The sequence below is a fragment of the Balaenoptera musculus genome, chromosome 15, assembly GCF_009873245.2.
Source record: "Balaenoptera musculus isolate JJ_BM4_2016_0621 chromosome 15, mBalMus1.pri.v3, whole genome shotgun sequence".
In the NCBI taxonomy this organism is placed as follows: domain Eukaryota; kingdom Metazoa; phylum Chordata; class Mammalia; order Artiodactyla; family Balaenopteridae; genus Balaenoptera; species Balaenoptera musculus.
Genome location: NC_045799.1, coordinates 1773292 through 1798084, shown reverse-complemented (window position 1 = coordinate 1798084; position 24793 = coordinate 1773292). Strand labels below are relative to the sequence as shown.

Genomic DNA, 24793 nt, shown 5'->3' with positions numbered 1-24793 from the left:
GGGTTCTCCCTTCCGGCCTGCCCCGCCCTCCCTGAGTCTGTGCCGTTGGTATCTCTCTAGTGCCCTTAATGAGATGTTTTTATTTCACATTGGGTCCAGCTTTTCTAATTTTCCTCAGGAGGAAGATCGGTTTAAAATAACATTGTCCACCATTTGCTAAAAACAGAACCTCCTGGATTTCTTTTAAATACTTAATGCCTCTGGGGAAATTCTAATTCTGATAATTAAATTCATTAAAATTGGGTTTACAGGGCTTCCCTGGTGGCGCAGTGGTTAAGAATCCGCCTGCCAATGCAGGGAACACGGGTTCGAGCCCTGGTCCGGGAAGATCCCACATGCCGTGGAGCAACTAAACCCGTGCGCCACAACTACTGAGCCTGCGCTCTAGAGCCCGTGAGCCACAACTACTGGAGCCTGCGTGCCTAGAGCCCATGCTCCGCAACAAGAGAAGCCACTGCAATGAAAAGCCCACGCACCCCAACAAAGAGTAGCCCCTGCTCGCTGCAACTAGAGAAAGCCCACACACAGCAACGAAGACCCGATGCAGCCAAAAATTAATAAATAAATAAGTTAAATTAAATTAAATAAATTGGGTTTACACACTCTTCGAGAATAGCCATTGCATGAAGTTAGGTGGGTGTGTTTGATGAATGTTTTTCCTGGGGTTCTCAAAACACAGAAGTTCCATATTTTTCCCCTATAAGACACTTCATAAAGATGTGTTGAATGAATGAATAAATGTCCCAGTGGGTTTGCAGCGTCTTGGTCTGATTGCAACCAGCTCTCCATGAAATCCAGCGACTGAGTTAGCATTCTCACTACCCACCCCTGCCCCCCGCACTCCTGGCTGCATGCAGTCTGTGTTCTCGGCATGTCTTCAGAACATAAGTTTGACCCACTCTCCTGATGAAAATACTGCCCTGTGATCTTAGAATAAAGTCCAGAATCCTCGCCGTGGGCCCAGCCCACCTCCAACCCCATCACATGCCCCCTTTCCCCGGTTCCTCAAACGTTTGGAGCTCTTCTCTGCCCCAGGGCCTTGGCCTCCTGCCCAGAGTACCGCCCGTCCCCTCCCTACCCCACCACCCCCATCTCTCAGGCCGTCCCTGCTTCCTCCGTAGCACCCCACATACCTCATTATTCTACATATTCATTCATGCGAGCGTTCTTCCCCCTTCCAAGCACTTATCACAGCTGGCGATGATCTGTGTCTCCCTGTTTGTTCTGTCCTCACTGGCATGTTAGGGGTGGGACCATGTCTGTCTGCTTGTTCTCTTCCTACATCCTGAGCACAGAGCCTGGTGTCTGCACACAGCAAGTGCTCACTCAGTGCTTGTGGGCTGAGTATCCCCGCACACTGGAATGTCATTCAGCCGTGAAAAGGAGTGAACCTTGAAAACATTAGGCTCCGTGAAAGATGCCAGACACAAAGGCCGCATAGTATATGATTCCATTTATAAGCCGTGTTCAGAAAACGCCAATCTGGAGACAGACAGTAGATGAGCATTGCTGGGGACTGGGGAGGAGGATGGGGAGCAACTCATTTATTTATTCATTCATTCATTCATGCATGCGTGCATGCGTGCATGCCGTGCCGGGTCTTAGTTGCGGCACGCAGGATCCTCGTTGCAGCATGCGGTATGCAGACTTCTTAGTTGCAGCATGCAGACTCTTAGTTGCGGCAGGCATGTAGGATCTAGTTCCCTGACCTGAGATCGAACCCAGGCCCCCTGCACTGGGAGTGTGGAGTTTTACCTACTGGACCACCAGGGAAGTCCTGGGAGCGACTCTTAACAGATACAGATATCTTTGGGGGTGACAGAATGTTCTGGAGTTAGATACGCTCTATTGACAATTGCACGACTTTGTGAATCTACTAGTGCACTTTAAACGGGTGAATTTTCTGATGCACGAATTACATTTTGATAAAAACTATGTAAATCTGTGGATTGAACAAGTGGGGAGAGGGAGGCGCTGCGGGCCTGGAGCTCCTGGGCCCTCACTTCCTGCAGCATCCGGCCCCGTCCAGGCTGGGACTTCCCGTCCTTTCAGCGTGAAAAGTCTGGTCCTGGGCCCATTCCTCTCTGGTTGGTGGATGAGGATAGAAAACCTATGCCCTGTAAACAGATTTCCACTTTCCTCTCTCTGTTTGCTTTCCTTTCTGTTTTATAAAATGCATTTGCTTTGAGAAGTTTTTATTCCGTAAAAGCTGAAAGCTAAAGCCAATTCCCAGTCAGGCCCTCGCTGCTTGCGGTGGGGTTGGACGCGGGAAGGCAGGAGGACCTGCTTTGCCCACACATCCGCGCAGCCAGAACACTGGTAGGATTTGGAAAAGGCCCCCTGCCCAGACCACGAAAGTGTCTCCACCACTGTCTGCCCAGTTCCTAGCGCCGTGCCGGCCCAGAGCAGGTGCCCAGTGCGTGTTTGATGACTAAAACACCCACCCATCACCACCTTGGATCCCAACAGGCCTGGAGGCCCAGCTGCACAGCCAAGCCCCAAGCCCAGTTCAGTCTCAGCTTAAGCCAGCACCCCCCAAGAAGGGACCCAGTGGACGATGGTGCCCACACTCCCTCACCCCTGTGGGCCCTGGACAGCACACTGTTCCAGCCTGGGAACGTGGAGCTGAACGAAGGACATGCAGATCAGGACTAGGGCCCCATGCCCAAGACTCCAGGGGCAGTCACAGGGCCGGGAGCCTGTGCCAGTCAGAACTCTGGGTTGTAAGCGACAAAAACTCAAACTAAAATGACATAAGGCAAGAAGGGGAATATATCGGTTCAGGTACACAAAGAGTCTGTAAGGTACCTTCTCCTCAATTTTGCTGTGAACCTAAAACCGCTTTATAAAAGAAGCCTTAATTTTTTAAGTGTAGAGGCAACAGCTTCAGGTGCCGCTTGACCCAGGGGCTGCCCGATAGGAGGTGGTCACCCGAGCCCCTCTTGGTTTTGTTTCCTCCAAGATGGCCCTGTCCTTCACTTTCCTTCCTTGTGGCACAAAGTGACCACAGCCCCAACCTCACACGCTGACCCAACCAAGGCCAGCGGCAGGGACAGTACGCTGGTTTCCCAGTAACCCCGGCGAGCACCTCCGCCTGGATCACAGGCTCTGACTGGGTAAGGTGCCCACCGCGGACCCGATCACTGTGGCCAGGGGAGGGGTGTGCCGTCCAACCAGGGCCTCCCGCCGTGGGGAAGGGAGGATGCCAGTAGGAGCCCCACGTGCTGCTCTCAGGAGCCAGGGGACCGTGCCGGAGCGTCCCCTGCGGACCTCAACCCTGGCGTGTGGATGGGACATGGCGTGGGCGGCTCACCCCCTGGGCTCGGAGCTGCGGGTGACCACGCGTCCACGCGCACCCTGGGTTTACTACTCCGTCTGCCCCCGCGCCCTGTGTGCACAGCTCCCCGCCGAGGGGGCTCTTCTCACTTAGCTTCCTCAAGTGCCTGTTATGCCCCTTCTGTATACCCAGCCCTGTTTTTTTACCGCGTGCCGAGTCGCGGCCGTGCCGTCCTCCGCGTGGGATCTGGATCCTCGGCAAACGCTGCCGACCAGAGCCTTGGGCCGTGTGGCTCAGGAGGGAGAGTGCTGGGTTTTGAGCCAGAATCGCTGACTCCGCTGTCCCCAGGCGGCTCCCCCTCCTCCAGGGCCTCCGTCTCTCTGCCCGCTGACCACCTCCGAGCGGACTTGAGCTCGGCAAGAAACCCGCCGGTGGTTCTGCAGGAGTGTGTGGGGCTGGGAGGGACAGGTGCACTTCCCAGGGCCTGGCAGGCCTCCAGCCCGTGCGAGGGGAAGGACCCACACCACGTCCAGCCTCCGGGGAGGCGTGGTCCCGGCTGACGTCTGCCGGGGTGCGGGCGCGGGGCCGCGGCGGGTGTGACTGGTGAGTCCCATGTGCGCTGCTGTCTCTGTTCCAGGCACCTACGTGATGACAGTCACAGCCAGCGACGCTGACGACGGCACCACGGCCAACGGGATGGTGCGCTACCGGATCGTGACCCAGACCCCACAGAGCCCCTCCCAGAACATGTTCACCATCAACAGCGAGACAGGGGACATCGTGACGGTGGCAGCCGGCCTGGACCGAGAGGTGAGGAGACCGCCGTGGGGCGGGGGGAACGAGGTGGGGCGTCGCTTGTGCTGCTGCCGCCGCCAGGGCAGGAGACCTTTCCCACTAGGCACAGCAGGGTGTCTCCAGGCACTGGGCCACGTGGTCCCACCCGGGTGAGGCCTGGCGGAGACAGTGCCCGGCGGGGCCTAAGTTGCACAGTGTAAATACATCTTCTGGGACCCGTGTCAGTGGAGTTGTGCGACGCGAGAGGTGGGCCAGAACCCCCAGGGCTCAGAGCAGGCCTCGGGCGGACCCGGGACCTCCATCTCATGTACCAGAGGATCCAGCAAGGCCCCAGGACCCTCGCCGGGACCATGATGGGCGCCTGCTCGGCCCAGACAGGGCCCTGCAGTTGGCCCTTGGGATGAGGAGCGGCTCCGTCCGGCTTCTAGAAGCCTGCTGCCCTCAGCTAGGGAGGTGGTCCCTTGGAGTGGGTAGTGACGCCACATGGCGTGGGCCGTCATGGAGGCGAGCCATCCCCTGTCTCTCCCCACCCAGGGGCCCCGACCTGCCCCGGGAGGGAGGGCATCCCCATTGCCCCCAGAAGACTGTACCGCAGTGTTTCTCCAGGCTCTAGCCTCACCCAGGGTGTCTTCACACCTCTCGGGAGAGCAATGTGGTATGACCAGGGCCTGTGCGTGAAGGCAGACATTCACACACGCTCTTGCACACGCATGCATGCGTCCTTCTCCATGGTCAGCCTTGGAAGCATTGCTCCAAGGAAATTCCTGTCTGAGGTCCAGGGTCAAGGCTGAACTTGGGCACGGTGACCCCTGAACACGAGCAAGTGCCCCGCCTGCTCCTTCCTCACTTAGCAAATGTGGACAGAGTGCTGTGTGAGGCATAGGGGATGTGGAGCTGGTTAGACGGTGGCTGCCCCCAGGGCCAGGGGTGGGGAGCAGAACCTAAGTGGATGTGCTGCAGTGGATCATGCGTGCAAGCAGTGGATTGTGTGTGTAGGCAGTGGATCACGTGTATATGCAGTAGGTCACGTGTATATGCAGTGGATCATGCGTGTAGGCAGTGGCTCGTATGTGTATATGCAATAGGTCACATGTATATGGGGTGGATCATGTGTGTAGGCAGTGGATCACATGTGTATGTGCAGTAGATCACGTGTATGTGTGGATCATGTGTATTGGCAGTGGATCACATGTGTTTATGTGGTAGGTCACATGTATATGCAGTGGATCATGTGTGTAGGCAGTGGATCGCCTGTGTATATGCAGTAGATCACGTGTATATGCAGTAGATTGTGGATGTAGGCAGTGGATCTCGTGTATATGCAGTAGATCACGTGTACATGTGGATCGTGTGTGTTGGCAGTGGATCACATGTGTATATGTGGTAGATCACATGTATATGCAGTGGATCGTGCGTGTAGGCAGTGGATCACGTGTATATGCAGTAGGTCACGTGTATATGCAGTGGATCATGCGTGTAGGCAGTGGCTCGTATGTGTATATGCAATAGGTCACATGTATATGGGGTGGATCATGTGTATTGGCAGTGGATCACATGTGTATATGCGGTAGATCACATGTATATGCAGTGGATCATGTGTGTAGGCAGTGGATTGTGTCTACAAGGTGGTGATGTGCGATGAGATGGAGCTAACTATGGAGAAATCACGGGAGGCTTCTCAGAAGAGGTGGCCTTGCTCTGAGCCTTGGAGGCTGATAAGATCAATCATATTTTCTCCTCTTTGGGACTAAGGACCCGTTTTTCCTGAACGCTGCACACCAGACGTCTAACTGGTTCCGAGCAATCACAGATCCCACTCAGCAGTCTCCTCTTTTCGATCAAAAACTTTTACTGAGCACTGACTTTGTGCTAGAAACTGCCGAGGGTGCTGGGCAGACAGCAGTAAACAGGGCGAGTGGTGTCCTTGCTCGCGTGGGGCTCACTTTGCAGGAGGGAGAAACAGGCAAGAGGGACTAGCCCCCACGAGGTAAATGAATTCAGGCAGTGGCGGGGGTTATAAAGAAAGAGCATCGCGTACCGTCCACAGAGGGCGGGGGTGGAGCATCAGGGATGTCCCTGTCCTGTCCCGGGAAGGGAGTTGTATGAGTGTCCCAGGGCTGTCCTAACAAAGGAAATGCAGCCTCTCACAGTTCTGGAGGCCAGAAGTCCAAGATCCCAGCAGCCTCAGGCCCCAGCCTGGCAGCAGAGGGGCCTGTCCACCTCCCACGCAGGCAGATCCCCGCGCCCTGCCCGGCCCGGCCTCAGCGGGCCTCCGCCACCTCTAAAGAGCTTCTGTTCGTTGCTTGGTGAGTGTGGACTTCAGGTTCAGGAAACAGAGAGGCGGGGAGCGGGCGGTACTCAGCCCGTGGGCCCCGAGCACCCAGACCTCCGTTAGAGATGAAGAGCAGCTCGGCTGCACGGCTCTGCTGGGAGCCTGGCTGCGATGTCGGGCCTTGGAGACAGAAGGAGGCGTTTCTGGGGCCTCTGTCTAGAGGACAAAGGGGCAGCGCCCAGAGGACCCTTCTGGAAGTCTGCAGAGCGGGAGAGGCCGCACCTCAGAAAGCTCGGAGAAGCTGCCGGTTCCGGAGGCGCGGGGCGGCTCTGGATGCCGCGCCCCTGCTTCCCTGAGCAGGTGGGGTGCGGGCCGTCCCGGTTTGCATTTATTTATGAACAAACCAGCAGGTGTGGAGGGAGGGACAGACAGCCGGGAGCAGTGGGAGGAGGGATACCGCCAGCGTTTCGTGGGCTTTTCTGCTACTCATCTTCCATTCTTCTGTAAGCACGTGCCAAGCTGCCGCCGTGGGCAGAGCCTGTTCTAGACACCGGGGCGCCCCAGGGACCCCACGGAAGGTCAGTGCGGGCTAGGCACTGTACAGTGCACGTTATCACATCTTAGTCCTTGAAACCGCCCAGGGGGAAATTCCAGTAGTAGCATTTCTTTCCAGATGAGAAAGGCAAGGCTGCAGGGGCTCTTAATTGCCCAGGGCCACAGGGCCTCGGAGCTCAAGAGAGGCGTGGCCCCCGGGGCCCAGGCCCTCCCCTGGTGCTGGGGCTGGAAACTCTGGACGCCAAAAGGGGCCAGAATTCACGCTGGGGCGTGCGGGGAGGGGTGGAGAGGCCTGGGGAGGGTCTGCCCCACCAGGGCCTTAGTGGAGCAGACAGCAGGGAAGGCCTCAGGTTGGCATTTTTTAAAATCCTGTGCAAGGCAGATGGCACACATCTGTGGGCCTCATCCAGCCTTGGGGCCACCCGTGGACACCCCCAGCTCCTTCCATAATGGTCAGCACTGTTTAGCCATGAGGAAGCTTCGTTTTCCTCATCTCAGAAATGGGAACATGCGTGTCACCTGGGTGAGGTGTGTGCCGTCCTGAGGCTGGAGGAACGCATCTCTGAAATGCATCTCTTAACCCCATGCCTGCCCCCCGGCAACCTGGATTCTTAACCCTTTCCGGGGGCACCCCAGGAGAGGCTCCACCCTGCCAGGTAAAACACAGGGCACCCAGCTAGATCTGAGCTGCAGACAAACACAGATCGTGTTTCCTGCAAGTGTGTCCCAAATATTGCATGGGACATATTCATACCAAAAATTGTCAGTTGTTTGTGTGAAGTTACATATAACTGAACGGTCCCTGGTTTTGTTTGCCTTGTCTGGCAGCCTAGCCTGAGGCAGCTGCCCCACTCTGGGCCCGGGTGGGGAAAGGGGCACCCCTTGGAGAGCCCGGTGGGCGATCCCTCCTCCTCGGTGCCACAGTGGCACCTGACGGAGGAGCTGACAGGAAACAAGGTCCCCGAGAGCCGGGCCTGCAGATCAGGGGAAGCTGGCCGGGCGGGTGGGCATGACGTGCGAGGGCCCTGCCTGGCTGGGCGAGCCGTCAGGTCCCATCAGTGTGACCGGCACCAAGCTGCCGGGGCTGTCCCCGCGACACGACTCGCCCTGGAGCGGGAGCCACAGCACTCGCTCGGCCGTCGGAGGCCCCTCCTCCCCCGGGAACGAACCCGAACACCTGCTCCGCGGACATGGAACATCCCGGTGGGTGTGCCGGGCCGTGCACCCTCACTTAAGGGGACCTGGTGGCCTCCTCCGCGCCTGCCCACTGCCAAGGCCCACCCTCCCCCTGACCTCGCCCCTCACTTAAAGCAGACCCAGGACCTCCAGAGCCACCCACTGTCTCAGGCTCTTGGTCGCTGCAAGATCGCGTGGCCGTTCCTCCTGGCTCCAGCGGTGACCCTCCCGCCCCACCCTCGCCCTGCGCCCCCGCGCTGCACCTGGCTGCCCGGCACCGGCACTGGCACCAGCCCCGCCGCGTTCTCGGCCCCCGCAGCCCAGCCGAATGGGCGGAAGCAGCCTGGGTGGCGCCTGGCCCCACCCCGCGTCCTCCGGCCTCCACCCGGCTCAGTCCCGCCCCGGAGACCTGGCCCCTCCTTTGGGGCGGCTGCTGGGTCAGTCACGCCAGCTCTGCACCCACCTCCCCCCCAGAGCAGGTGGTTGCTGGACCTTAAGCGGGTCAAGTGAAATAATTAAACACAAGCTGTCTGTACTGATGAGCCCTTCCGCGGACCATGGGCTGCGATGATCGTGAGACAGCTGCTGGCCGCTCCTCCTGGCCGCGTTCCCCGCGGTGCCGCGAGGCCCTGGGCTTGGGGTGGGCAGCGTGGGAGGGCCCAGCCCGGGAAAGGACAGCCCCGGACAGAGGGAGTGGGGGTGGGTGGCGGGCGGGATCGGCGCTCTGAGGCCCGGCCCCGCCGCCCCGTGGCCTGACCCCCGCCCCGCGACCTTCAGCCTCGAACCCTCCCCTCTCCGGCCGTCTGGTCCTTCCCGTCTTCGCTCCAGACGTCCCCTCCTCAGGGAGGCCTCCCTGACTCCCTCTGCTCTCGCTGAACCGGCCCAGTTCCTGCAGAGCCCCGCGCAGGGGAGACGCCACGTGGGCTTGTCTCCTCTGCTGGGGGTTCCCTCCTGCCACAGGCTCGGGGGGCCGGGCCAGGCCTGAGGCTGGGCTCCGTGCCTGGTGCGTCGAAGCTGCTCGAGAAGTGGGAGCTGTTGGCACCACCGCTGCCGTGAGAGCCCTGCTCCGGCGGGGACAGCACTGCTTGTCCCAAACCGGGACATGTGCCCAGGGGTCCCCTCCTGCCTCAGCCGGCCGCCTCTCCTCTTACTGCTCAGGAATCCAGGTGCTTCAGTGTAATCTCTGTTTATGGATAAGACGAGGCACAGAGAGGGAAGAAGCTTGCCCAGAGTCACACAGCGAGGAAGGGAAGGCTGGCCTTTGAACGCAGGCAGCTCCCTGCCCTCAGCCTGTGCTGGTCTGCTGGCTGGGGCAGGGGGGTGGGCGCGGGAGGGGCGAGGGGTGTGAGATTCCGCCCGCCAGTGTGTCCTTTCCGAGATCTGAACCCTAGGCCTCCCCCCACCTCCCTTCTTCCCCCGCCCCTTCCTCTCTCTCAGTCTCCATAAGGAGGGTTAACCTCCTGTAACACTGGCCCGAGACGGAGCTTTTCCCGGCCCAGAATTGAAGCGGGACCCCTCTCCCACTGTGAGTCCGTCTGACTTCTCGCCACTTGGATGCACCCTCAAAACTGTCCCAAGTACCAGGGGGGATCCGTGTCCAGGCTTTGGGAATCTCAGACGGTCCAGGGACCCTGGAGTGGCCAGTGGAAAGGAGTGTGCGTGTGACACTCCCTGGGAACAGAAGCACCTCCTGTGGGCCTGCGTGGCCCATGTCACGTGCGTGGATCTCGCTCCCAGCACCTCTGCCTCCCGCTCTTGGGGCGGCGTCCCCATGAGGGAGCACGTGATCCGAGGGGGGTGGCCAGTGTCCCCAGCTCCAGTTGAGGGGCAAGGAGAGACACGGGGAGGGGCCAGGACACGGCTCAGTCCCCAGGGCCCGGGTCAGATGAGGTTAGCACGAGGAGACAGTGTGGACGGGGGAGCTGGAGGCTTGGGGGCCCAGAGGGAGGGGCTGCACCCGGCCTGTCTGGGGCCACGCAGGGACCCAGGACCAGTGGGAGCTGGGAACGTGGGGACAGCGGCCTGGGGCTCGGAGCCAAGCAGTGGGGTGGGCTGCAGGATAGGTGCAGGGGCTCGCTCAAAGCCTCCCCCGAGGAGATGTGCGTCCACGTGGGTGGCGGGCGGGGAGAGGGAGGGAGCAGGGTGATGTGTACTGAGTACCTGCTGTGTGCCGTGCACCCTCGTTACCAACTGCACTACAGACGAGCCCTCTGGGGCAGCCAGTGTCCAGACGCTGGGGACACCGTCCACTACACTGTCCACTTTCTGTCCTGAGCTGCTCCTGTGGGTGGGACGCGGGGCCCCTCTGGCTGGCAGCAGCCAGTGTGTCTTGACTCAGAAACAGGCATTGCGGCGCCTCAGCTGTGTGTTTGGGGATGAGGCCACGCTGGGCGCCCTGAAGGCTCCTTGTGAGCTGGAACCCAGCCTGCCGCATCCTTCCCACGTGGTTCCCCCACGCGGCCAGCGCCTCAGCTTCCGTGGCTCTGGCTGGACATCCACGCGACCAGACGCGCAAAGGGCCATGGACAGCACCTCTCCACTCTCTCTGAGGGACGCTGATGCCCCGCCCCTGTGAACAGAAACATCTCTGGGGGGAAACCCTGCGGACACTTATTTCAGAACCAGCAGAGTAACTCATCGTTAGGAAGGGGGAAATCCACAGACATAACTGCTGCCGTGTCTAATGCGGCAGCCCTATGTAAATTGAGCGTTTCTTCATGATTAGAGTGTCAGGAGAGCCTGGGATGATACGGGAGTGGCTGGGTATCTCTCGTGCCGTGTCGTCGGAGGCGCTCTGGTGGGGCGGCGGGGCCACCGCTGTTCTCAGACCCACTTCCGCGTGGTCCCCGGTGAAGTTTGCCCGCGGGAGGGGGCCCGTCCCGCTCTGTCCTTGTGCCCGCTAGCTGCGGGCTGCTCACCTTCTTGAAACTTGTCCCAGACAAGGGCGGGCCGAATTCACCATCTCATGGTTCACAGGACTTTTAAGAAAGCAAAGCCAACACTTTCCATATTTTTCGCGAGTCTCCACCCTACGTGGTGATCAGATGAAACGATGTCACGGAGAGCGGTGAGTGATGAAGACAGCCTCGTTCCAGGGCCAGTGACTACCGTGGCCACTGCCGACTTTAGCTAATTTACTCCCGTGACCCAGCTCAGGTGGAAAGTGGTCCTTTGGTGACAAGACAAGCATCACCCCCTTGCTTCCCGAGAAGCGTCGTGACAGGCCACATGGGAAATTCCGAAAATGTGCTTTCCTAGAAAATGAGCTCTTTGTAAGACTGTATCAGGGGTTGGGAGGGAGGGGGCAATGGTGGTCTTGGAGCAGGCGGAGTTCAGTGCGTCCCGCTGGCCGATTCTTGAATCATTTTTACCGAATGCTGCTTTTAAGACACCAAATGCGGCTTTGTGGTCGCAGAGAAAAAAATTACCGATTGAAGCAAATGTGCCACTGACCCACCTCACATTGGGTTCTCACCCCTGAAGTCATTGCTCTCCCACAAAAAAGAGAATAGAGGGAAGGAGAAAAGTAGCCCAAGGAAGGTCTCGGGCCTCCAACTTCCCTCTGAGACTGGCCTCGCCCGGCCATCTGAGGGTCTCCTGACTCACAGGACGGTCTCGCAAACACGGAGTCCTGAGCTCCAAGGGGCAGGACGTTCCAGAAGAAACCCGCTGGGCTCTTCTCTTGGCATCTTTCAGGGAGAGTTTTAACCGCTGAGATGGTGCAGGGCAGTGTCTCAGGTGACCAGGGGGTAGGTGCCCGGGGACCAGTGCCGGGGCTGCCGCTGCGCCGAGGACTTCCCCAGCAGAGACGGGAGCGTTCAGAGCACACAGGGGCACTGCCTTTAACACATCTGGTTCCCAGCCATTTCCAGGGCGTTCCAGACGCCATCTCCTGCCGGCCTCTACTTAACGTTATCACAGGAAGAAATAAGCCCCAGAGAAAGCAGAAAACAGCATTTCCTTTAAAGAAAGATGGGAAAAATGCAAAATGAAAGGCCCTGTCTGAGCTGAGTTCCCCGTTGGACTCTGTCCACATGGTACGGAGCCATCAGGGCCATGTCTGCAGCCCACAGAGCACGCCCGGGAGCGGCTCAGGCCCCCAGCCCCGCATCTGCTTTCTGGGGCCTCCCAGCGCACAGTGCGACTGCAGGTGATGCTTTCCCAGCCACACCTGTTCACTGAGCCAGGCTGGGACCTGCACCTGTCCTCGAGCATCAGCTCAGAGATGTGGCGTCTGTGGTGGGGAAGCAGGCCTGGCGCTGTCCCCAGGGGCTCATGGCTCCAGGCTGCAGAGGGGCTATGGAGGCAGGTCCAGGGCTGGGCCTCCCGTGAGAGCAGCTGGGGGCTGCCCCCCATGGATGGCGGGATGGTGGTCAGACCTTGGGATGGGAGCTCTGGCCGGACCACCCGGCCATCACCCACCTTGCCCCTGCTTCTCCCCAACCCCAGCCAAACCTGCCCACCTTCTCCAGGAAGCCCTCGCTGCTTTCTTGCCCCTTTGCATCCCCCTCCTCTGCCTCTTCCTCGGAGGCCTGGCTGAAGGGCAGGGGCCCAGGGAGGCCACTCTCTTACTGTACGTTTGCACGATGTCAACCGGGGCGGGGGGGGACCACACCTGGTGCAGGTAGAGTAGGGCTCAGGCAGCTGTGCAGGAGGAAGGTGAGGGCGTGCCGAGTGGGAACAGCGCAGCCAAAGGTGACAACAAGCGCAGACGGCATGAACTCTGACCCCTGAAGTGGGCAGGAGCTGAGGGGTGTGAGGGTTCTGGACACGGGGGTCCCAGCACAGGAGTCTGACCCCTCCTGGCTCCCGAGGAGGGCACAGGTCAGAGCAGTGCTGGCTGGGGGTCGGCCACATCTGAGCAGCTGTTTTTGTACATAAAGTTTTATTTGCACACAGCCATGCCCACTCATTTACACACGTGGCTGCTTTCCTGATGCAACGGCGGACACCACGTGGCCCCAGAGCCACTCCTGGGCGATACCGTGGTGGCCGGTTCCTTACGAAGCAGGAGCAGGGATTTCACCCGTGCCCTTGGCTTGTTCTTGTCGGCCAGATACAGGGTCTCAAACCAGCAGCCTAGAGACAGATTCAGCCCCAGGATGTGTTTTCTTATTGTCTTTTTGTTGTTGTTGTTGTTTAAACTTGGCCAACATTTAAGCAGACTTTTGTATACAAATCCCAATTTCTGGATTAACGTTCAGAGGCTCTGGATGCCAGGCTGGCTTTCCCCGAGGCAGCAAGAGGCTGGCCTATGCCTGGCAGTGCCCCCCGTCCATCCTCCTGTCGGCTCCAGACTCCAGGCCCCAGGCTAGCTCCTGCTTCTCTTAAAAGCCACAATGAAGAGTGGGAACGAAAGAGGGAGAAGGGCCGTGCGTCTCAAGGAAAGGGAGCACGTGTACTTCCTGGCAGAAGGGAAGGGCGTCCCTACGTGTTCACGCTGCCGACGACACGTGTAGGACCCGGCACGCAGCCTGCTTCCCCACACCCCTCAGGGGCCAGGAGCCCCTCCCCGCCGAGTCTGTCCGCAAACTCACCTGGCTGGCCCATCAAGGTACCCTGTTTTTTCCTTTTTTACATCTCACCCGCACCCTGGCACTGGGCCAAAGTTGCCGTCGCCTCCTGCTTAGACCAGGATGGCACCCGCCCAGGCGGTCTCCCAGCCCCGCCCCCGCCCTGCAGTCTGTCCTCAGTCAGCAGCCAGGCGATCGTGTCCACAGGCAGATCTGGTCATCGCTGCCTTCTCAAACCCCCCTGTGCCTTCCCATCTCCCCAGCGTGGAGTCCACGTGGCTCCTGCTCCCTCTCCGCCCGCCAGCGCCCCCTTCCCCGCTCACTGGCCGCCTCCTGGCCACAGTGAGCCCCTGCCCCAGGGCCTTTGCACTGCCTTCCCTCTGCCCACAGCATCCCTCCCCCAGATACCCAACGGCTGGCTAACCTAGCGTCCCCTTGGCAGGGACGCCCGCCTGGTCACCCTGTGTAAGCTAACGCCCCACCATCCTCTGCTTCTTTTCTCCTCCTTAGTTTTCTGCACAGCCTTTGTCACCATCTGATGTGACATGTTTTGCTTATTTATCGGCTATTTCCTCCCCTAGAGCTGTGGTTCTCAATCAGGGCGATTTCCCCCCAGGGACATTGGCCATGTCTGGGGACAGTTTGGGTTGTCACAGCTGTGACGGGGGGGGGGGGGGGTGCTTCTGGCATCGGGCGGGTGGGCCCCAGGGATGCTGCTCCGTACCCTGCAGTGCGCAGGACGCCCCCCCAACACACACACGGGCCCAGCGGCCAGGCCCACGGATCCTGGGCTCGCAGACCCAGCGGCACGGCCCCTCCACGGCCAAGTGCGAGGTGTGTGTGAGCGGCCGCGGCGGCCCCTCCCCGCCCAGTGCAGGTGTGTGTGTCTGTGACCTGGAGTCGGTGGTCCGCAGGGGCCCTGAGGAGGAGAAACCGAGGTGGCCTCATGTCCCTGGACCGGACAGGACCTCCTGTGTCCCCGCCGTTCACCCCCGAGGCCACTCCACACTCACCTTCTCCCCAGATTTCCAGACTCATGAGATCCTCAGCGGTCATTCCTGGCAGTGCAGCACCTCTCTGTGTCCAGCGGAGGGAGAGGGAGGGAGGAGGAGAGAGAAAAAGGAAAGAGGAGGAGACAGACGGACACAGCAGGACTGGCCCCCACCAGCTGGGTGAGCCGCACCAGGGTGGGCTGTGGGCTGCAGGTCCCCGGGGGCCCCACGAGGCAGTAGTGCCGGCACCTGGAGGTGTCATTCGGCTGCCACGAAGTGCACCCTGTTCACACACGCAGTTCGGTGGCGTTTGGCACCTTCGCAGCGCCGTGCACCCTCCACCGCCGTCTGTTCCAGGGCGTTTCCACGCGGCCGCCTCTAACCTGCCCTCCTGAGGGAGTGGCGTGCTCTGGACGTTTTGCCACAACCTGTGGGCCTTTGCAGGTCTGGCCGCTTCTGTTGGGCACCACGTTTTCGAGGTTCATCCGCGTTGTAGCCGGGGTCAGCGCGTCACTCCTTTTTCCGGCTGCGTCATATTCCGCCGTACAGACGGGCCACGTTTTGCTCATCCCCTCGTCTGTTGGTGGATGTTTGGGCTGCTTCCCCTGTGACAGGTGCTGCTGTGAACACAGGTACAGCACCTGCCTGAACGCCTGTTCCTGTTCTCTCGGGTGCACGCCTAGCCGTGGACTTGAGGTCATAACATGTAACTTCCCAGGATCCGCAGCCAGTTTTCCCCAGCCACGCCTTTTGGGATAAGTCTCGATGCGCTTGAGTGAACAGGTCATCAGTCTTGGGGCTCCTCCTCCCCCAGGGCCCATCTCGTGGGTCCCCAGTCACGTTCTCGGGCCCTGAACGGACACTCGAGGACTGAGCACAGGAGAACCAGACACAGGCAGAAGGCCCGGCCCTTGGTGTGCTCTGTCTCCCAGCAGTGACCCTCGGCACCGGGGACAGGCTGACCCCGCCCCGGGAGCAGCGGGGACGGTGGGGTCCAAGCTGCAGCGCTGGCTGCGTGTCCTGGCGGCCCCGCGTGGAGGGGGCTGAGAGCGCGCAGGGCGCGGGAATCTTTGATGCTTTTCTAGGGCAGGCCTGCCAGATGCATTATTGATGGATGTTCTGCAAAATTTAAATGCTGAGCTACGGGGAGGTGAGTGAAAACCCCAGGGACACCCACTTGCGGTTTTCTTCCCTCCTCTTGAACTTGAAAACGGCAAATCGCGTTTTAATGAACTCACTGCGGCACCACTGCTGCCCGGCTCCAGGGGATCTGCACCCGGCAGGAGCAGGGGGTACTGTTGGGCAGCGGCCCAGGCTGGCCGGCGGGGGCACCTGCTCGGTACACCCACGGGTGGCAAGCGGCTGTCGCCAACCATCCTTCAACGGGCCGCCCACCCACCCACCCACCTCCTTCCCGCTCCACTGGGGTGGGCGTGTCGATAGGGAGAGCAGAGGTGGAGGAGGAACGCTGGCTGGTCCAGAGCCTGGGCCCAGGGTCGTCTCTTAGTCCCAGGAAGCCGGTTGCTGGGATCCAGCCTCCAACCGCCAGGCCCCAGGCACACGGCTCACCAGCCCCAGACCCTGAGGGAGCCACCTGGCCCCCCGAAGACTCAGTGTGGTCACCTGCAGAGTGGGGAGGGTGTGACGCCCCTACTCCCCAGGGCTGGTCAGAGGTCGGGGTGGATGCTGAGTGTGGTCTGTGGAGTCACCAGCGGCGGCGCTGGAGCAGCACCAGAAACAGCCCCAGGCAGTCGGCTCCCGCAGGGCTCCCTCACCTGGCCTCGCGTAAACCGTGAAATGCACGGTAAGGCCAAGGAACAAGGCCCGGAGGAAGGCTTTTTATTTATTTATTTTTTGATATTTAATTTTTGAGCTTTCATGGACATTAAACATGACATAAACTAAGGATTTATGTATAAAATACCTATTTTTAGAGGTGCATTTTAAGATTCTGAAAGGAAGTTCAAGATGCCATTTATGTTTCCTTTCATTGTTGTTCTGCTTATCTATTTCTACGTTACCACCATCTCATATTGATTCTTTTTATTTTGAATTTTATTTATTTTTTTATACAGCAGGTTCTCATTAGTTATCCATTTTATACATATTAGTGTATATATGTCAATCCCAATCTCCCATTTCATCCCACCACCACCACCCCAGCGCACCACTTTCCCCCCTTGGTGTCCATACGTTTGTTCTCTACATCTCTGTCTCTATTTCTGCCTTGCAAACCAGTTTATCTGTACCATTGTTTTAGGTTCCACATATATGCGTTAATATACGATATTTGTTTTTCTCTTTCTGACTTACTTCAATCTGTATGACAGTCTCTAGATTGATCCACGTCGCTACAAATGACCCAATTGCGTTCCTTTTTATGGTTGAGTAATATTCCACTGTATATATGTACCACATCTTCTTTATTCATTTGTCTGTCAGTAGGCATTTAGGTTGCTTCCATGACCTGGCTATTGTAAATAGTGCTGCTGCAGTGAACATTGGGGTGCACGTGTCTTTTGGAATTATGGTTTTCTCAGGGTATATGCCCAGCAGTGGGATTGCTGGGCCATATGGTAGTTCTATTTTTAGCTTTTTAAGGAACCTCCATACTGTTCTCCACAGTGGCTGTATCAATTTACATTCCCACCAACAGTGCAGAAGGGTTCCCTGTTCTCCACACCCTCTCCAGCATTTGTTGTTTGTAGATTTTCTGATGATGCCCATTCTAACTGGTGTGAGGTAATACCTCATTGTAGTTTTGATTTGCATTTCTCTAGTAATTAGTGATGCTGAGAAGCTTTTCATGTGCTTCTTGGCCATCCGTATGTCGTCTTTGGAGAAATGTCTATTTAGGTCTTCTGCCCATTTTTGGATTGGGTTTGTTTTTTTAATATTGAGCTGCATAAGCTGTTTATATATTTTTGGAGATTAATCCTTTGTCCGTTGATTCGTTTGCAAATATTTTCTCCCATTCTGAGGGTTGTCTTTTCGTCTTGTTTATGGTTTCCTTTGCTGTGCAAAAGCTTTTAAGTTTCATTAGGTCCCATTTGTTTATTTTTGTTCTTATTTCCATTACTCCAGGAGGCAGATCAAAAAAGATCTTGCTGTGATTTATGTCAAAGAGTGTTCTTCCTATGTTTTCCTCTAAGAGTATTATAGTGTCCGGTCTTACACTTAGGTCTTTAATCCATTTTGAGTTTATTTTTGTGTATGGTGTTAGGAAGTGTTCTACTTTCATTCTTTTACATGTAGCTGTCCAGTTTTCCCAGCACCACTTATTGAAGAGACTGTCTTTTCTCCATTGTATATCCTTGCCTCCTTTGTCGTAGATTAGTTGACCATAGGTGCATGGGTTTATCTCTGGGCTTTCTATCTTGTTCCGTTGATCTATATTTCTGTTTTTTGTGCCAGTACCATATTGCCTTGATAACTGTAGCTTTGTAGTAGAGTCTGAAGTCAGGGAGTCTGATTCCTCCAGCTCTGTTTTTTTCCTTCAAGACTGCTTTGGCTATTCGGGGTCTTTTGTGTTTCCATACAAATTTTAAGATTTTTTGTTCTAGTTCTGTAAAAAATGCCATTAGTAATTTGTTAGGGATTGCATTGAATCTGTAGAATGCTTTGGGTAGTATAGTCATTTTCACAATATTGATTCTTCCAATCCAAGAACATGGTATATCTTTCCATATCTTGGTATCACCTTTAATTTCTTTCATCAGTGTCTTATAGTATTCTGCGTACAGGTCTTTTGTCTCCCTAGGTAGGTTTATTCCTAGGTATTTTATTCTTTTTTTGCAATGGTAAATGGGAGTGTTTCCTTAATTTCTCTTTCAGATTTTTCATCATTAGTGTATAGGAATGCAAGAGATTTCTGTGCATTAATTTTGTATCCTGCAACTTTTACCAAATTCATTGATTAGCTCTAGTAGTTTTCTGGTGGCATCTTTAGGATTTTCTGTGTATAGTATCATGTCATCTGCAAACAGTGACAGGTTTACTTCTTCTTTTCCAATTTGTATTCTTTTTATTTCTTTTTCTCCTCTGATTGCCGTGGCTAGGACTTCCAAAACTATGTTGAATAATAATGGTGAGAGTGGACATCCTTGTCTTGTTCCTGATCTTAGAGGAAATGTTTTCAGTTTTTCACCATTGAGAATGATGTTTGCTGCGGGTTTGCTGTATATGGCCTATACTATGTTGAGGTAGGTTCCCTCTATGCCCACTTTCTATAGAGTTTTTATCATAAATTGGTGTTGAATTTTGTCAAAAGCTTTTTCTGCATCTATTGAGATGATCATATGGTTTTTATTCTTCAATTTGTTAATATGGTGTATCACATTGATTGATTTGCATATACTGAAGAATCCTTGCATCCCTGGGATAAATCCCACTTGATCATGGTGTATGATCCTTTTAATGTGTTGTTGGATTCTGTTTGCTAGTATTTTGTTGAGGATTTTTACATCTATATTCATGAATGATATTGGTCTGTAATTTGCTTTTTTTGTAGTATCTTTGTCTGGTTTTGGTATCAGGGTGATGGTGGCCTCATAGAATGAGTTTGGGAGTGTTCCTGCCTCTGCAATTTTTGGAAGAGTTTGAGAAGGATGGGTGTTAGCTCTTCTCTAAATGTTTGATAGAATTCACCTGTGAGGCCATCTGGTCCTGGACTTTTGTTTGTTGGAAGATTTTTAATCACAGTTTCAATTTCATTACTTGTGATTGTTCATATTTTCTATTTCTTCCTGTTTCAGTCTTGGAAGGTTATACCTTTCTAAGAATTTGTCCATTTCTTCCAGGTTGTCCAGTTTATTGGTATAGAGTTGCTTGTAGTAGTCTCTTAGGATGCTTTGTATTTCTGCGGCATCTGTTGTAACTTTTCCTTTTTCATTTCTAATTTTATTGATTTGAGTCCTCTCCCTCTTTTTCTTGATGAGTCAGGCTAATGGTTTATCAATTTTGTTTATCTTCTCAGAGAACCAGCTTTTAGTTTTATTGATCTTTGCTCTTGTTTTCTTGTTTCTATTTCATTTATTTCTGCTCTGATCTTTATGATTTCTTTCCTTCTGCTAACTTTGGATTTTGTTTGTTCTTCTTTCTCTAGTTCCTTTAGTTGTAAGGTTAGATTGTTTATTTGAGATTTTTCTTGTTTCTTTAGGTAGGCTTGTATAGCTATAAACTTCCCTCTTAGAACTGCTTTTGCTGCATCCCATAGGTTTTGGATCGTCATGTTTTCATTGTCATTTGTCTCAAGGTATTTTTTGATTTCCTCTTTGATTTCTTCAATGATCTCTTGGTTATTTAGTAACGTATTGTTTAGTTTCCAGGTGTTTGTGTTTCTTACGTTATTTTCCCTGTAATTGAGTTCTAATCTCATAGCGTTGTGGTCAGAAAAGATGCTTGATATGATTTCAATTTTCTTAAATTTACTGAGGCTTGATTTGTGACCCAAGGTGTGATCTATCCTGTAGAATGTTCTGTGCGCACTTGAGAAGAAAGTGTAATCTACAGTTTTTGGATGGCATGTCCTATAAATATCAATTAAATCTATCTGGTCTATTGTGTCATTTAAAGCTTGTGTTTCCTTATTAATTTTCTGTTTGGATGATCTGTCCATTGGTGTAAGTGAGGTGTTGAAGTCCCCCACTATTATTGTGTTACTGTCGACTTCCTCTTTTATAGCTGTTAGCAGTTGCCTTATGTATTGAGGTGCTGCTGTGTTGGGTGCATATATATTTATAATCGTTATATCTTCTTCTTGGATTGATCCCTTGATCATTATGTAGTGTCCTTCCTTATCTCTTGTAACATTCTTTATTTTAAAGTCTATTTTATCTGATATGAGTATTGCTACTCCAGCTTTCTTTTGGTTTCCATTTGCATGGAATAGCTTTTTCCATCCCCTCACTTTCAGTCTGTATGTGTCCCTAGGTCTGAAGTGGGTGTCTTGTAAACAGCATATATAAGGGTCTTGTTTTTGTATCCATTCAGCAAGCCTGTGTCTTTTGGTTGGATCATTTAATCCATTCACGTTTAAGGTAATTATCGATATGATGTTCCTATTACCATTTTCTTAACTGTTTTGGGTTTGTTTTTGTAGGTCCTTTTCTTCTCTTGTGTTTCCCACTTAGAGAAGTTCCTTTAGCATTTGTTGTAGAGCTGGTTTGGTGGTGCTGAATTCTCTTAGCTTTTGCTTGTCTGTAAAGCTTTTGATTTCTCCATCGAATCTGAATGAGATACTTGCCGGGTAGAGTAATCTTGTTTGTAGGTTCTTCCCTTTCATCACTTTAAGTATATCATGCCACTCCTTTCTGGCTTGTAGAGTTTCTGCTGAGAAATCAGCTGTTAACCTTATGGGAGTTCCCTTGTATGTTATTTGTTGTTTTTCCCTTGCTGCTTTTAGTAATTTTTCTTTGTCTTTAATTTTTGCCAATTTGATTACTTTGTGTCTCGGCACGTTTCTCCCTGGGTTTATCCTGTATGGGACTCTCCGCACTTCCTGAACTTGGGTGGCTATTTCCTTTCCCATGTTAGGGAAGTTTTCGACTATAATCTCTTCAAATATTTTCTCGGGTCCTTTCTCTCTCTCTCTCTTCTCCTTCTGGGATCCCCTATAATGCGAATGTTGTTGCATTTAATGTTGTCCCAGAGGTCTCTTAGGCTGTCTTCATTTCTTTTCATTCTTTTTCCTTTATTCTGTTCCACAGCAGTGAATTCCACCTTTCTGTCTTCCAGGTCACTTATCCGTTATTCTGCCTCAGTTATTCTGCTATTGATTCCTTCTAGTGTAGTTTTCATTTCAGTTATTGTATTGTTCATCTCTGTTTGTTTGTTCTTTAATTCTTCTAGATCTTTGTTAAACATTTCTTGCATCTTCTCGATCATTGCCTCCATTCTTTTTCCGAGGTCCTGGACCATCTTCACTATCATTATTCTGAATTCTTTTTCTGGAAGGTTGCCTATCTCCACTTCATTTAGTTGTTTTTCTGGGGTTTTCTCTTGTTCCTTCATCTGGTACATAGCCCTCTGCCTTTTCATCTTGTCTGTCTTTCTGTGAATGTGCTTTTTGTTCCACAGGCTGCAGGATTGTAGTTTTTCTTGCTTCTGCTGTCTGCCCTCTGGTCGATGAGGCTATCTAAGAGGCTTGTGCAAGCTTCCTGATGGGAGGGACTGGTGGTGGGTAGAGCTGACTGTTGCTCTGGTTGGCAGAGCTCAGTAAAACTTTAATCCGCTTGACTGCTGATGGGTGGGGCTGGGTTCCCTCCCTGTTGGTTGTTTGGCCTGAGGTGCCCCAGCACTGGAGCCTACCCTGCTCTTTGGTGGGGCTAATGGCGGACTCTGGGAGGGCTCACGCGAAGGATTACTTCCCAGAACTTCTGCTGCCAGTGTCCTTGTCCCCACAGTGAGCCACAGCCACCCCCTGCCTCTGCAGGAAACCCTCCAACACTAGCATGTAGGTCTGGTTCAATCTCCTATGGGGTCACTGCTCCTTCCCCTGGGTCCCACTGCGCACACTACTTTGTGTGTGCCCTCCAAGAGTGGAGTCTCTGTTTCCCCTAGTCTTGTTGAAGTCCTGCAATCAAATCCCGCTAACCTTCAAAGTCTGATTCTCTAGGAATTCCTCCTCCCACTGCTGGACCCCCAGGTTGGGAAGCCTGACGTGGGGCTCAGAACCTTCACTCCAGTGGGTGGACTTCTGTGGTGTAAATGTTCTCCAGTTTGTGAGTCATCCACCCAGCGGTTATGGGATTTGATTTTACTGTGATTGCGCCCCTCCTACCTTCTCATTGTGGCTTCTCCTTTGTCTTTGGATGTGGGGTATCTCTTCTGGTGAGTTCCAGTGTCTTCCTGTCAATGACTGTTCAGCAGTTAGTTGTGATTCTGGTGTTCTCGCAAGAGGGAGTGAGGGCATGTCCTTTTACTCTGCCATCTAGGAAGGCTTTTTAAATGAAAATATCAAAACTCTTTTTTTTTTTTAATTTATTTATTATTTATTTTTGGCTGTGTTGGGTCTTCATTTCTGTGCCAAAACTCTTAACCATGCTAGACCCTGCCGCTAAGATGTGAGTGTGTCTGTGTCCAGGGATGCTTCCCGGGTGTGTGTGTGGGCCCTGCCCACCCGCTCCCGGCCTCTAGATACCCCTCCACAACGGGGTTTGGTGAAAGAGAAAACAGTGACCGTTATTAAGTCTGAAAAGTATACTTTCTGAAACAAAAGCCACAGCGGAGCCTGGACACGCGTCCCCCCAGTGCTCCCGTGATGCCCAGTCCGGTGCCCAGGCTGAGCTGGCCTGGATCTCAGAGGCCCCGTCCACGGGGAGGCACTGGGTTCTGCTGGGTCCCAGCCCCTGTTTCTTCCTTCTTGCTGGATTTTCTTCCGGCCTCCGCCATGGCCAGGAAGGACCCCCCACCCTGCTCCGCAAAGCAGGACCGGCCCGCCCTCTAGTGGTGGTTGTCCAACACGCACTCAGGCACACACATGTGCACACGTTCACAGGCACATACACATGTGCGTGCACACATGGATACATACATACACATGTGTGCATACTTGTATACGTGTGCCTATCACATACACATATGTGCACTAGTACACAAACATGCACATGCATACACACATGCATAACACACACCTGCATATGTCCCCATGTTTCTCTCCAGTGTCTTCTGAGGGCAGCAGCCCATAACGGCCCCGTGTAGAGGCTGTGATTCTATGATTAAGGAGACAAGAAAGACCGAGTGACTTCTGGCTGCAGTCAGTCACGTGACAACGGCGACACTTTTCTTCCTCTTCTCTGGTTAAGCCCCTCCCTTTGCCGTGGGCATGAATCCTCCTGTTTCCTGCTCGGCCCCGTGCAGTGTCGGCTGGTCCCAGAGGCGAGGTTGGGGTGACGTCCCTCCTCCCAGCCCTCCAGCCCTGGGCCTGCCTCCTTCCCGCCGGGCGGTGAGATGGGCACAGAGCCCAGACGGTGAGGCCACGGGGTCTCAGGGGAAGCCTCTCCAAGTGGGGTCTCACCATGTGCTTGGAGCAAGGCCAGCACGGGGAAGGGGGTATCTCAGATGCGTCCAGCGGCCTGGGAAGGGGCAGCCTGAGGCCATCATGCAGTTCCCGGGTGACCACACGCTGGGCGCCGTCAGACAACAGAATCGCATGCTCTCCCCGCTCTGGAGGCCAGAGCTCCCAAACACAGGCCGTGCTGGTTCCTCCTGAAGGGTCGTGGAACACCTCCTGTGCTTCTGCCAGCATCCTTCGTTTGTGGCCACTCCAGTCTCTGCCCCCATCTCGAGTGGCCACCTCCTCCCTGTGTCCTCTGCCCTCATCTCCTCTCACCAGGACACCTGTCACTGGATTGGGGCCGCCCTAACCCAGTGGTCCCGTCTCGATCCTTACCTTCACTTTATGTACAGAGGCCCTATTTCCATGTTCTGAGGCTCCTGATGGCACTTAGATTTGGGTTTGTCTTTATTGCCCCAAAAGAATAACCTCTGTGATCCCTGCTGGCCGCCGAGACCAGGGTGGGAACACAGGTGGGCGGCCGAGGCCCCAGCAGCCAAGCGCCGTCCGTCTCAGGCCCGCCCGCCGTGGCCCATGCGTGACCCGTTTAGGGGGAAGCTGCCCGCGCCGGACAGTGGGCGCCTGAGCTACGATCATGTGTGTTTTCTTCCCCGTGACAGCCCGCACAAAGCAGGGCCGGGGTGGCAAAGGTGAATTTGTGGTCAGATGGGAGACCCAGCCGGCTCCCTCCTGCTCTGCATCCCCAGTTCCCACCTCCAGAACCCCCCAGGCTGGCCGGAGCCTTCCACGTCGGGGCTGGCAGAGCCTGTGCGTGCCCCGCGGTGGGACTCTGGATGCCTCAGCCCTGCAAGGTCAGCCAGCCCCGAGGTGGTCTCCATTCAACACTGACCCCCAGGAGCCCACTCCCCCATTCCGCCTGCTGTGGTCTGTATTCTAGGATCTCTGGAAACATCTCTGCCGCCAGACCTGTGGTGTGGGTCAGCCCAAGGGGCGTCCCCGACGCCCACCCCCGTCCTGTGCCCGGCTGCCCTGGGGCAGACCTGTCCAGCTGTGCCCCTGGCCTCGCCGAGCCGTGCCCACAGACAGTCACCGCCAGCACCCAGGGAGGGCGGCATCGTCCCCGCCTCCCCCGGACAGCGTGCAGGCGTGTCCTAGACGCCGGAGAGACAGCACTGAGCGTCACGTCCTGGACTCGTG

The 24793-nt window shown here is 54.8% G+C and overlaps 1 protein-coding gene across 1 annotated transcript in view; it reads left to right on the top strand.

The window, feature by feature from the left end:
- Positions 1-24793, top strand: part of CDH4 (cadherin 4) — a 566254-nt gene that overhangs the window by 505691 nt on the left and 35770 nt on the right. Inside the window, exon 8 of the mRNA XM_036824123.1 lies at positions 3915-4087. Coding sequence (XP_036680018.1) covers positions 3915-4087 — 173 coding nt within the window. The remainder of the gene's footprint in view (positions 1-3914; positions 4088-24793) is intronic.